At 46.7% G+C, this 14,588-nt stretch overlaps 1 protein-coding gene across 1 annotated transcript in view; it reads left to right on the plus strand.

Moving 5' to 3' along the window:
• The window catches only part of TNS3 (tensin 3), a 392,082-nt gene that overhangs the window by 76,204 nt on the left and 301,290 nt on the right, over window positions 1-14,588 (plus strand). Inside the window, exon 2 of the mRNA XM_056856991.1 lies at window positions 10,677-10,715. Coding sequence (XP_056712969.1) covers window positions 10,677-10,715 — 39 coding nt within the window. The remainder of the gene's footprint in view (window positions 1-10,676; window positions 10,716-14,588) is intronic.

Below are 14,588 nucleotides of genomic sequence, written 5' to 3' on the forward strand. Positions count from 1 at the left end.
TTTTTGGGGGTACAGACCCCAAATTTTCAGTGGCGCTTCAGATGAGCCTTCTTAAGATACCCCCCAAGTTTTGTAAACATTGGGTCAGGGGGTCTCGAGATATGGGCTCCACCCCTTTTCCCTCTCCCCTTTTCCATTTCCGTGGCTGCAGGGGATGCTTTTTTGGGGATACAGCCCCCAAACTTTCAGCATAGCTTCAGACAATCCTTCTTAAGATACCACCCAAGTTTTGTAAAGATGGGTTCAGCGGGGGCAGAAATATCGGCTCCCCCCTTTTCTCTTTCCGTGGCTGCAGGGGGCGCATTTTTGGGGGTGCAGATCCCAAACTTTGAGCGGAGCTTCAGACAAGCCTTCTTAAGAGACCACCCAAGTTTTGTAAACATTGGGTCAGGGGGTCCCGAGATATGGGCTTTCCCCTTTCCCCTTTTCCCTATTGGGATGAATGGGATCCTGTATGCATCTCCAGAGCAAAACGTCCCGTGCCTAAATGGAATTGTCTTGGATTACCCAGTCCTCCCCAGCCCCTCCTGATGGAACAGAAGACAGCCACAGTAAGATCCCTTTGGGGGCTTTAATCTATAATTTTTCTCCTGTGTGTGTGTGTGTGTGTGTGAGAGAGAGAGAGAGAGAAAGAGAGAGAGAGAGAGAGAGAGAAGCAGTTTCTGTGGGTGTGGGGGGGGGAAAGCCAAAGGGGGCTTTTGTTGGTTCTGCCTGGGGTGTGTGTTCCCCCTCCAGTCTCTCTCTCCCTGGTTTGAGGGGGGGGGGTTTCAGTTGTGTGTCTTCAGGTTTTCCCTCATTCATAAGAGTGGTTAGGTCTATTTGGATGCTTGCTCAAAACTGGTTTTCAAATGGTGACTTAAAGAATGCATTTGGAGTCCCATGCAAAAGGGGAAATTCCACCCCTCCTGCTCATTATGCATAGCTAGCTGCCTCTGTCCCTTTCCATGGTTTGCAAACTCCCAGGTGTCAGGTGTTGCTTTGCACAGTTGCAAAGGTGTTGCTGTGGTGTTGCTTTGCAGTTGTGTTGCAATGCTTTGCAAACTTCTCAGCTGTTTGTCGGGGCTGGGAGCTTTGTGCGATGGCGGCAAGCTCTGCTCAGAGATGCACATTAAGGGTGGGGGGGACCCCTTTCGGGGCCCATATCTCAGCCCCCCCTGACCCAATCTTTACAAAACTTGGGGGGGTCTTTCAAGAAACGTCCTTTGAAGCTCTGCTGAAAGTTTGGGACCTCTACCCCCAAAAATGCCCCCCCAGAGCCACGGAAAGGCGCTGTTGTGTTTTTAATGCCTTTATTCGGCCGAATTTTTCCCCCGAACTTTGAATTCCCGCCGAATTGCACGGACCCGAAGTGGGGGAGTTCGGACTTCAGCATATACCAAATCTAAACGGGCCGAATTCAGCCGAATCCGAACTATACCGAATTTTTTTTAATTCAACAGCCCTACTCTCCAGGCCTGGGATTGCTGTTCAGTCGAAGTTCATGGCCTGAGTCCATTTCCTAGCAAATGTGTTCCTGTTTGCAGTGACTCTGGAAGATAAAGACTCTAATTAGAGCACATGGTTGGGGGGTGGTTGGTCTACAAAACAAATCTGTGAACTTCTGCGGTAGGTTATCTTCATGCAGGAGTTCATACCAGACAGTCTATGCTTTTTCTGGAATGCATTTTTCTTCAGTGAATGTGTCCTTGTTCAGCCCAAGGCTTTCTAAAATAAACGGAAGCAAGTGTTTTGGCAGAGCACTTTTCCCAGAGATTTGGTGTGTCCTGTTTTTTAAAAAAAACTTTAAAAATTAGGTGAATTTTCTCTGATCAGTTCTGTTGAAAAAGGAACACATAGTGGTGTTGCCCCCACCCGCCAGTCTCCCCAGTGGTTTCCCAGTGGTGTTGCCCCCAGTATGGTTTTTATATGCTGACTTTCTCTACCACTTAAGGAAGAATCAAACCGGCTTGCAATCACCTACAACAATGGTTAATAATGGTTAAGAGGGGTGGACTGTAGTCTGGAGATCCGGGTTTGATTCCCCACTCCTCCACATGAAGCCTGCTGGGTGACCTTGGGCCAGTCACAGTTCCCTCTGAACTCTCTCAGCCCCACCCACCTCACAAGGTGTCTGTTGTGGGGAGAGGAAGGGAAGGCGATTGTAAGCCAGTTTGAGACTCCTTAAAGGTAGAGAAAATCGGGGTATAAAAACCAACTCTTCTTCTTTTTATCAGTCAAAATACATGAACCCTTGACAGGTCCCTTATGGCCACATTTTGGTTTTCCTTCCATTGTCACATGACTCCAGGACGTGAGAATGTAAGAGCATCATATTGTCTGGCAGGATGCCAGTCCTGTGGATATGTGTTTATGGAGTACACCAGTGGTGCCCAGTGTGTTGCGCATGGGTGCCATGGCATCTGCTGGCACCTTTCCTGGCACCCATCAAGTGTTTTTAGAAAGTGAATGGGGCCAGGTGGGGCTTTTTCTCAGCAAGGCTTCTTATTGGCTGTTGTAGATTTAATTCGCTTTGCAGGTTTTGAATCTTCACTTTATGACTGAAGGTAAGCTGCGGCAGCCATTTTGTGGCTGGCTCCACCACCTGTGGCTGCCATTTTGTAGCGGCACCCGCCGCGCTGTGTCAGAATTCCAAATATGCCCACGCAGTCAAAAAAGTTGAGGAGCCCTGGAATACATGTAGGGAGTGGAGGAGAACAGATCATTCAGGTGGCTGGACCCATTTGAACAGCACATGTCCCAAAGACTTCAAAAAGGATGTGGACAGCATGGAGTGGGTGCAGAGGAGAGAGATGAGGATGATCAGGGGTCTGGAGACCAAGCCCTATGAGGAAAGGCTGAGGGAGTTGGGAATGTTTAGTCTGGGGAAGAGGAGGTTGAGGGGGGACATGATTGCTCTCTTTTAAGTATTTGAAGGGCTGACACTTAGAGGAGGGCAGGGAGCTGTTCCTGTTGGCAGCAGAGGATAGGACTCGCAATAATGGGTTTAAATTGCGGGTGGAAAGGTACCGGCTGGATATTAGGAAAAAATGTTTTACAGTAAGAAGTTTTTCGACAGTGGAATCAGCTACTTGTGGAGGTGGCGAGCTCCCCCTCACTGGCAGTCTTTAAGCAGAGGCTGGACAAACACTTGTCAGGGATGCTCTAGGCTGATTCTGCGTTGAGCAGGGGGTTGGACTAGATGGCCTCTTATGTTTCTATGATTCTAAAGACACTGAATAGAGTTGATGTGCATACATTTCTATCTCCAACTCTCATAGTGTGCGAGTCATGTGCATATATATAGCTGCATGCACACTCTTCACACAGGAGGGGCTGTGGCTCTGGCAGAGTACTTTCATGTGTGGGTCCCAGGTTCAGTTCCTGACATCTCCAGTTGAGAAAGGTTCCTGTAGTAAGCGATGTGAATGTCCTCTAATGGAGACCCTGGGGAGTCACTTCCCGCCAGTGTAAACAATAATGATCTTGACTCGGTGTAAGGAACCTATTCACAAGACTTTAGAAACAGGGCAGAATCCCATAGGAGAGCTTCATTAATTGATCTCAGGGCTCAGGCTGGTTGTTATGGCATGAGATGGTCCCTTAGGTACTGTGTACCCAAACCCATAAGGGTTTTACAAACCAAAGCCAGCACCCTGAATTGAGCCCTGGAAACGAAGCCAATGCAGCTATAGCAGAGCAAGTATTGTGTGTTCTTTGGAAAGGGGTTCCACTTTGGCAGCTGTGCGCTGAACTAGTTGACGCTTCTGAGCAGTCTTCAAGGGCAGCCCCACAGAGAGTGTGCTTGTAACATGAATGATCACCATGTTTCCTGTGACCGGGAAGGTTTATTTTTCAACGAACGTCAGATTTATGAAATCGACTGTGGGCAAAACATACTGTTCTAGGAATAAGCTGTGGGGCTGATTGAAATGGGGGAAAGGAACCAATGTTTTTTTAAGCAAAGCAGGAACAAAAGGAAGAGTTGTGGTCTCCCGGAGGGGTGTAATATCTCTGTGAAAACTGGGTGAGTTCTTTGCAATAGGAGTTCTTCTCTGAGGGGGGAAAACTCACAGCAAGGGAAAAAAACATTCCTGGAGGGGGATTAATTTTGAGGTGACTCAGATAAGGCCCTTTGATTCCATCCATCTGCAGGTTGGCTTGTTTTAGCATGTTAATATAAGGATAGCAAATTCCCCTTTTCCTTTTATGTTTGGAGAATAGCTCATAGCCCACACATGTCTCTGTAATTGGGAGAGATTGTTCGTTCTTGCCTGCAGGAAGGCATTTCTCTGTCTGCTAAGCTCATGTTCCAAAGCAGAGAGGAAAAGGATATGTTGTCTTGGGGGAGGATGGAAAAATGGAGGCGGCGGGGTGGGGGGGAGCGCTGGAATTCTTTGGTTAGGAGTTCAGTAGGAAATGGATAAATATAGTAGGTAGAACGTGGGGCCTGGTGATTTCTTCACGCCGAATGTGAACCCTTGCTGTCTGCAAATATCCCTGACTTATTTGTGTTTGGCCCCTTCAAATTAAAACCAGGCAGCCTTTCTAAGGAACGGACTGTGATAAATTAAAAACAAAGGCCCCTTTTGTGCTTTATTTGGCTAGGGGAGGGGCTGTGGCTGAGTGGTAGAGCCTCTGCTTGGCATGCAGAAGGCCCCAGGTTCAGCCCCCGGCATCGCCAGTTAAAGGGACTAGGCAAGTAGGTGATGTGAAAGACCCCTGCCTGAGACCCTGGAGAGCCGCTGACTGTCTGAGTAGACAGTACTGACTTTGATGGACCGAGGGTCTGATTCAGTATAAGGCAGCTTCATGTGTGTTCAATGTGGCATATGTCCTTCTCCCAGGTATTGGCTAACCATATGGATTTAGCTTAAACTTTGCCTTTTGGGGAAGGGGCCATGGCTCAGTGGTAGAGCATCTGCTTGGCATGCAGAAGGCCCCCTCTTAAAGCCTTCCAAGTTGGCATCCATCACCACCTCCTGAGGCAGGGAGCTCCACAGTTTAACTATACATTGTGTGAATAAATACTTCCTTTTATCTGTTTTGAATCTCTCACCCTCCAGCTTCAGCATTCTCTCCTTAGACATTCTCTCCTCTTGTTTAGGATATTTACATCTTGGGGCAGAAATTTCCTTTGGCAGAGTATGTTGGGCTTCAGCTGTGCTTGCAGTGTTAGATTTAGGTTTCCTTGTGCAAGGTCATTGCAGCATTTGGGCTTTTTAACCTGGACCTCTCATCAAGCCACTTGGGAAGTTTTGGGGGAAGTAAAAATCTAGCCCTGACCTGGATGGCCCAGGCTAGCCTGCTCACATCAGATCTCGGACAAGCTAAGCAAGGTTGGTCCTGTTTAGTACTTGGATGGGAGACCACCAGAGAAGTCCAGGGTTGCTATGCAGAGCCCGGCAATGGCAAACCACCTCTGCTCATCTCTTGTCTTGAAAACCCCACAAGGGGTCACCATAAATTAGCTGTGACCATAAATTAGCTTTCCACCGCCACCAAAGCTTATTGGAATTTTTGGGAATTCCCTTTAGTTCCCTGTGTTAAAACCTCAGCTGAAAGGTAAAACTCTTATTTTTTAATATATATTTTAATTTTATATAAAGAGATACAGAAAAGTAAAAAGGGGGAAAGGAAAAGAAAGATAAAACATACTTAATCCTCTGAGCCTCGGCATGATCTGAACTTAAAAAAGGCTATTACCATAGTTTCTGTCATTCATCCTGAACATTTAAACATCTTAAAGGTAAAGGTAGTCCCCTATGCAAGCACCAGGTCATTCCTGACCCATGGGGGGACGTCACATCCCGACATTTCCTAGGCAGACTTTGTTTACGGGGTGGTTTGCCAGTGCCTTCTCCAGTCATCTTCCCTTTACCCCAGCAAGCTGGGTACTCATTTTACTGACCTCGGACGGATGGAAGGCTGAGTCAACCTTGAGCCGGCTACCTGAAACCAACTTCCGTTGGGATCGAACTCAGGTGGTGAGCAGAGCTTGGACTGCAGTACCGCCAAGCCTCAGCATAAACTGAATTTAAAAAGGGAAAAAAAACATTTAAACATCTTAACTCTCATTTAACATATTCTTGTAATAAATCCTTAATTTCTTGGTTTTTCAATTATTTATTTGGCACGTAGGTAATAATCCTAGAAGGGTTGCCATTCTTGACTTTCCTGCTGTCTCTACCATCATGGCTCTAAAAGGGGGCTAGCGGGGAGGCACTGAGTTCGGTCTCTCCAAGGAAGTGAGATGCTGGCTGGACACTTGAGTGACCGACCTTGTCCTCCCTGCTACCTGCGAGTACAAGTCACATTTCACTGCTTGTCTGGAATGTCGTTGGATGGAAAACACACAAGAGGGAGGGTGCAGTGTGCATAATATCGTCTCCAAGAGACTGGACCTGAGCTGAACATTTGATTTAGAGGGTTTCGTTATCCATGGATATAAAGGCTTAGATCCTACGTTGAGCAAGCAGAACATCCCGTGACCGTTGTTCTGTTTGTGCCACTGCGTTTGTGGAATTTTGTTTACTTGTTTCAGGGCTGTTTGTTGAGGGAGTGGTTTTGTGCTAAATTTTCCAGTTGCAAACTTCTGTGCGCATGGGAAAAAGCTATATGGTATCAAATCTTGTTCTTGGGTGACAACAGGAAATCTGCTTGTGCAACCACTGAAGCATGAGTGGACCCATGTCACAGGATCCAAGCCTCTACGAGCCGTAAAAAAGGCAAAAGTAAAGGTAGTCCCCTTTGCAAGCACTGGGTCATTCCTGACCCACGGGGTGATGTTACATCCCAACGATTGCTAGGCAGACTGAGTTTATGGGGTGGTTTGCCATTGCCTTCCCCAGTTGTCTACACTTTACCCCCAGCAAGCTGGGTAGTCATTTCACTGACCTAGGAAGGACGGAAGGCTGAGTCAACCTTGATCCGGCTACCTGAAACCGACTTCCGTTGGGATTGAACTCAGGTGGTGAGCAGACTGCAGTACTGCGTCTTACCACTCTGCGCCACGGGGTTCTTTTATGAGCCTTAAAGTAAAGGTAAAGGTCCCCTGTGCAAGCACCGGGTCATTCCTGACCCATGGGGTGATGTCACATCCTGACATTTCCAAGGCAGACTTTGTTTGCGGGGTGGTTTGCCAGTGCCTTCCCCAGTCGTCTTCCCTTTACCCCCAGCAAGCTGGGTCCTCATTTTACCGACCTCGGAAGGATGGAAGGCTGAGTCTACCCTGAGCCGGCTACCTGAAACCGACTTCCGTCGGGATCGAACTCAGGTCGGGAGCAGAGCTTTTGACTGCAGTACTGCAGCTTAACACTCTGCGCCACAGGGCTCCTTGAGCCTTAAAACCATCAGTTAAAACCATCAGTTAAAACCTTAAAACCATTCACACACACACACACAGCATCACAAAGCAACCTGGCTGTGACCTGGGAATCTGTCAAGTAGAAGGCTTTCCTCTCCTTTTTGTAGCCCTTCGTTCTCATGATGCTTTTTAGAGTCTTTCTGTCACACAGGACAGGCAGGAGGGGAGGTTCACCTAATGCCACTTTGTGTGTGTGTGTGTGTGTGTGTAAAGTGCAGTCAGGTCGCAGCCGACTTATGGCGACCCCTTTTGGGGTTTTCATGGCAAGAGACTAACAGAGGTGGTTTGCCAGCGCCTTCCTCTGCACAGCAACCCTGGTATTCCTTGGTGGTCTCCCATCCAAATACTAACCAGGGCCGACCCTGCTTAGCTTCTGAGATCTGAGGAGATCAGGCTAGCCTGGGCCATCTTAAATTCCCTCTCCCAAGCTGTCTTAGAGTCATGTGGACTCTATAAGGACTGAGTATTGTTCCCGTGGTTCACTCATGCACTTTATGAAATTATTTATGTAGACTGAATAAGGATTGAGAATTTGGGCTCATATTTGTATTGTAAAGCCCTTATTGAAAGTTGGGGTCTTAATTACATATGTGATACTTTTTTGCTCCAGAATTTTGTTCTTTGTATGTTTCCAATACATATTCTTAATAGCATTAATTGCTATAGTTTGGTCTTCTTATTATAGAAAGAATTGTCTTGTGCTACTTTCTTGATTTCTAACCTCCAGATGGTGGCTGGAGGACTCCTGCTATTATAACTGATCTCCAGGAGACAGAGATTGATTCACCTGGAAAAAATGGCTGCCTTGAAAGGTGGATTTTATGGCATTATACCCCACTGAAGTCCCTCCCCTCTCCAACCCCACCCTCCTCTGGCTCCACCCCTAAAATCTCCAGGTATTTCCCAACCTGGAGCTGGCAACCCTACTTGTAAAGCACTTTGGGTTCTGGGAATTGCAGATCGGAAGGATCACCTCTTCCAAAGTTTGTAGTCTCCTTGCTACACGCCTGCTTCATTGAACAAGCTGCGTATTGACGTCCCGAGCATATCTTCTCCGGTTGCTTTTTAGGAAGAGGTGTGAAATGGTTTTTAAAAAAATCCAGAAGAGCTTTTTCTTAATGACCATGTGGGTTTTTAGCCAGTGGTCGGTGATGGACTCGGACTAGGATCTGGGAAAACGGAGGTTCGAGGTCCCGTTCAGCCATGAAGCTTGCTTATACCTTTGGCCAGTTTCTCTTTCTGCCTAACCACAAAAGGTTGTGAGGATAAAATGGGGATAAAAATATACGCTGTCCTGAGCTGCTGAGAGAAGGCTTGGATTAAAATATGCTAGCTAGGTAGGTTAGCTGTCCTCCGTGTTTAAATTTTTGTGATAATTTGGTGTATACGCATTTCTTTTATCTTGTATGTTTTCTTATAAATCACCTTGAATCTTGTTTTGAGAAAGTGATCATTAGAGACTACCTAAATAAATAAAATGCATTAATTAATTAATTATTTTTGCTTTCTGACCCGCCCTCCCTAGCCAAAGCCAGGGTGTTCTCCACCCTGTGTGGGGTTAGTAGCAGCTTGGGATGGTGGTGGGTTAGGTCAAGGAGGATGCCATGGCCTGGGGGAGCCGAGGGGGGCGGAATGGCTTATTTCTCCTCTGCTGTTCCATTCAAGTTTGCCCCCCCCCAAAAAAAAGGCTGCTTGGAAATAGGAACAAAAATATCAGGAGATCCAAGCACAGGTTTCCTGCATAATGTGGATTTTGACCCTTAGCTTGAAATGGAAAAGCTTTTCTGGTAATGTACAAAGGGAAAATAAGTTCGAATGCTGTCCTTCGGGTGTGTGTGTGTGTTAAATGTTTCCCAATATGTCCATTTCTAGATAAGGGATCCCCCAACCTTTTTGAGCCTGTTAATACCTTCTATCACAGGTTAGTGCATGCAACCACCATGCAAGGCAGAGCTAGCTACAAAATGTCTAGGAGTTATGGCTATGTATGACTCTGATAGTACTTCTTCAACGTTTCAGGCAAATGCCCTGTTTAACAAGGATGCCTTTTAATCAGCACAGCCAGTCAGAAACCCTGCTTTCTTTTCTATTTCTTTCTACATATTTATTGTAAAAGTGACAGTATAGCGACGGCTTCAGATGGCACCTCTCAGGGTTTTGAAGTTCATCCCTACGGTGGGCTGCGTGACCTGCAGGTTGGACAGGCTGCCTTGGTCCAGTAGCTTCAACATTTCCTTGGTGTCGGGATCTACTTCAGTGATCTCCTGATCCAGGGAAGAGACCTCTGGGGCGTAGTTATCCCTTCTCTCTCTTTCCTCCTCCTGCAGTTTGATAGAGATGCCTCTGACGGGTCCTCTCTGAATGCGCTTCATCAGATGGATGCCCTCCCCAGCAATCTTGTTGTGAAGCTTTTTGTTAGGGATGATGGCGATAGCCCCTCCCACATTCTGAAAGCACTGGGATGGCTCCATAAAAGATATTGCTAGGTGCTGGGGTCAGGGCCAGTGCTACCATTAGGCGAACTAGGCGGTCGCCTAGGGCGCAGACCTCAGAGGGGCGTACAACTTGCCTGATGGGCACAGTTTTCAACAGATCAGTTTCTTGAAAAAATTCAACGGACAATTTATATTTTTTAATTTTAAGATAAGTACCACAACAGTGCTATGGAACAGAATTAATTATAATGTCTTATAAATTTTTTTTGTAGGAATGCATCAGGCTTTTATTTTTTCTACAAGACATCTGTTTTTGAAAATTGGTTAGCAGTAGAGGGGCACAAGTAAGTCTTGCCTAGGGGGCAAAAAAGACTGGCACCGGCCCTGGCTGTGGTGCCTGCAGGCTCCACGTTGGGTCCCGCTGTTATAGATAAAGGGTGTAATTTCTTTCATGAAACAGCATTCAGGATTCTCTCTCTGCATCTTTTAGGGGTAGAATCCTGATATTGCTACTGGAGTCTGTTGAATACACAAACTGCGTGCTAACTTCTTCACAACATTGACTTGGGCTTTGCCCGAATCTCCCAGAACCAAGTCTAGTATCCTAACCACCGCACTGTGCTGGCTACATGTGGGAATGTGAGTTGGAAAAGGGGGTTAATCATAGGGAGTCTTCCGGCTATAAAACTCTCTGGCAGGCCTCGTACGATTTTTAATTCTTTGTGCTGCATCCCTGCTCCTCGCTGCTAGGTTTGCAGATTGCGGAATCACATTCAAGTCTGTAAAGGAGTTAAATGTGCATGCTGTGGAATGACTGCAGTTGTAATAAGGTATTTTTGGAATTTGCCCTGTCGGTTGGTAATGTTTCACTAATTGAAGTAACTCTTTGTTTTGAACAGGTTGACAAGGCTTCCTCCGGAGTCGGTGAACTGACTGAGGTATGTTCATTGTTCAGCAGATCTGTCTGTTTATTTTTTTTTTAAAAACTGATGATCTGTTGGGAGTTGCGCTTCACCTCCTCTTCTCCCCCCCTTCACCCCCGTCCCCAACTTTAATCATATCTGTGAATTCTTGTGGTTTCTTTGCTGCTGTGGGTTGGATGCTATTAAAAGCATAGCGCTCCCTCTGAGCAAAAATTAAATTAAATTAAAAAGCAATCAATAACAGAAATACAAGATTGGAATGGTAGGGGCACATTTGATTTTGCAAACGTTTGGCCAGGCATACTTGATGAGTGAAGTCATTTATTGGGTCATGGCTCAGGCAGGGAACACGATAAACCTAAATGTTGCTTCTTTTTTGCCTAGGGCCAAAATATTTAGGACCACCAGAATGGGAAAGGGACCAGGCAAACCACGTTCTGTATATCCTTGAAGCCCATTGAATCCTGCGATTGGCAGTCATGTGGGGTCTGTTTGGATCTGGGTGGTGCGATGCAGGGGCAAGGGGAATCCTTACCAGGGGTGGGTGGGAGATCTGCTCTGGTAGCACTGAATACTGGTCGGCAAATATTTCTTTAGCACCAGCTGTATTTTGAAATGCTCCAGGGCTAGCAACTTTGATTCTACCCACTGCTCTATTTCCACATAAGCAGAGGCAAAGGGCTCTTTAATCCCGCCTTCCCCAGTGTGGTGAAAGAGGCCTTGGCAGTGTCTTTCCTTTAGCTGGCTCAGCAGTCAATTATTCTTAGCCTTCGTCTTGGCTTGGGCAGGGAAGTGAGCAACTGAGGTGCCCTAATAAGACAAGGGCTCTGCCAAGGCCTCAGTTGTTTCCCATGCTACTCAAGCAGGGATGGGGGCAGCCCATTCCTAAGGGGGGGATGATCCACGCCAGCCGGGAGCTGGGCAAGTGCACTGCCTCTACAGAGGCTTTCTGGCCAACGGGAAATACCCCCATAGCAAACAGCGAGGCTATGCCATCAAAATAGGTTGCGTAGCCACGCTGCAGCTCAAGGGGGTGTTCCCAAGTCCAAAGGAGTTAGGAAGCTGCCCAAATGCAACTCTGGTCCTGGGAACACCCCCCCCCCCCCATGCTGGTGCGAGGTCCTGTTTCTGGGATTTTGCTACCAGCATAGCAGCACTGGCGGTGGAGCCTCGCGCAATGGTATGGTTTCCTGGCGCTGGCGTGTTCGCCCCCATGCCAGCATAGGTGCCACTTTATTCCATGATAAAGTGGCACTTATGCTGGCACGGGGTCACGCTGGCTCCTAAAGCGCTTCAGCCCCCCCCCCCCCCTTTCAGGATTGCAGCCTTAGAGGCTTTTGCCTTTTTCTCAGCTTGAAAAATGGTGTCTGTTATGCATAGTGGAGTGTATATATATATGTCGGTTGGTGAGACATCCTGTTTTTCTTTTTAAGAGGACAGTCTTCTTTGGGGAGAGGAGGAGAGTTCTGTCTTTTGATATGTCCAGATTCTGCTCTGCCCAGTAAATTCAGCTGAAGTGGGGGGTTTTTAAACTGAAAAAGTGCTTTGGTAAGCATTTAAATAACTGGCCATCACTCAGAGTTGGGAGTTGCGCTGAATTGTATTTCTATTTAAGTTACAGTAATGGTGTGTTCAGTTGCATCTATGAATGCAAATTGGCATATGCAAATCTTGTGCAAATTTTGCCACCTTTTTTGGTCATCTCATTGAGGACTGCGGGGTGGGGAAGGTTGGACAGTATATGGGGGCTGAATTTGGCACCTGAGATTTTTAGCCTGCTAATCACTCTTTTCTCTCTAATTTAATAGAAACTCAGGAGTCATTTTGTATGTTGAAAGCGAGGGCTCTGCTCTAGAGTTTGAACACATGAAGCTTATACTGAATCAGACCCCCCTTGGTCCATCAAAGTCAGTATTGTCTACTTAGACTGGCAGCTGCTCTCCAAGGTCTCAGGCTGAGGTCTTTCCCAACACCTACCTGCCTAGTCCCTTTAACTGGAGATGCTGGGGATTGAACCTGGGACCTTCTGCGTGCCAAGCAGATGCTCTACCATTGAGCTATCGCCCTTCCCCAAACTTGCCTCAAAGAAATTCAGTTTGCGGGGAGAACATTTTCAAACAATTCAAATGAAATTGAATTTTCAAATTTTCAAAGGTTTTGCTCAAATTTTGCTCAAATTTTCAAAGGTTTTGCTTTCTGGGAGGCCTTTTTACATCCATTTTTCTTTTGTGGAACCCCTCCTTGCTGCCTAAAAGTTTGTAATGTAGGGTGACTATAATTTTTTTCAAGAGATTGTAATATATGTTAGCAATAAATGCACATATGCCTATTGAAATAGCATTCGACTTGATTGGATTGCAGCCATTGAGTTAAAGCCTGTTTTTCTGTGTAGAAGAAAATGATCTTGAAGCTGGGGAGGGGATAAGACTTTTAAGGTCCAATATTATACATAGGAAGAGAGACTGTGTGGTGTAGTGGTTAAGAGCGGTGGACTCTAATGTGGGAGAACGGGTTCGATTCCCCACTCCTCCACATGAAGCCTGCTGGGTGAACTTGGGCCAGTCGCAGTTCTCTCTGAACTGTCTCAGCCCACACAGAGGCCGGCAATGGCAAACCACCTCTGTATGTCTCTTACCTTGAGAACCCTACGGGGTCACCATAAATAAGCTGTGACTTGACGGCACACACACACATTATACATAGGATACAATTATTCTGGCTTTTGCCGTAAATAAATTTATTCATTCAAACATAGGATACAAACAGGTCATGTTTCGATTATTGAGCAACTATTAACGTTGAAACTTTCCATGCCCTGAAGAAATATGATTCTGATCAATTAATGACCAGTTTCATTTCTGGGAATTTCTGGGTACTGAGGGGTGCATGGTCTTTCTGTGTAGGCTGGAGGTTGGCATCCGCTGGGATTTATCCATGGCTGCTGTGCATGGACTGGAACAGTCCTAAGTAGATGCTAACAGAGTGACTGTGCTGCCAGACATGGTATATGTAGATATATGTTAAATTGAGCTTGTTGGTCTGTGAGATAGGCTAGTCTGAGAGAGGAAGGAACCTGCCCAATTAGCTTCATGGATGACAGGATTTGAACCCAGATCTCTCTGGTCCAGTCCAGCAAATGTCCCCTAGAGCAGAGATCCCCAGCATGGTGCCTGTGGGTACCATTGCACCCACCAACACCTCTCCTGGTGCACACCAAGTGTTTTTACAAAGTAGGCGGGGCCAGGTGGGACTTTTGCCCAGCAAGCCTTCTGATTGGCCATTGGAGATTTGATTGGCTGTGTATATTTCTAAGAATGCTGCTGTTCCCACAATGCTGTGCCAGAATTCCAAAGGTGCCCACAGGTTCAAAAAGATTTGGGGCCCCTGCGCTAGAGGATAATGGCTGTCACTGGACAGAGAGCCCACTCAGATGACCAAAGTATCCTGAGCTGCTCTCAACCTGGGCTGGCTCAGATGTCATTCTGTGAAGTGGCAGTAAATCTTGCCAAAGGATTTGGGATAAGACAGTTGTGTGACCCTAGGGAGTCAGCATGGTGTTGTCAGGAGCAGGCCACGAGGATGGTATGTGGTAGTGTTATTGTGCTGCTTCCAGGTGCTGTTGTGCTATTCTGTCCAAGGCCAGTCTAATCCCCGTGTTTAGTCTTCATAGATTCCCATACTGTGGGAATCGACGAGTGCTCCTTCCTGCCTGTTGGGGGGGGGGGGTTTGCCTGGGTAACCGGTTATCTCCTTTTGTTCTCCCATATATGCTATGTGCCTTGCCTTTGACCCTTACTAGTGTCCTTTTGAATATGGCTTCTGAAACCTGTCGATTCTAACCAATAAAACTACTTACGTGGATTTGCCGTCTGCTGAAATCTGTTTATG

This window comes from Euleptes europaea, chromosome 11 (genome assembly GCF_029931775.1).
Source record: "Euleptes europaea isolate rEulEur1 chromosome 11, rEulEur1.hap1, whole genome shotgun sequence".
Lineage (NCBI taxonomy): Eukaryota > Metazoa > Chordata > Lepidosauria > Squamata > Sphaerodactylidae > Euleptes > Euleptes europaea.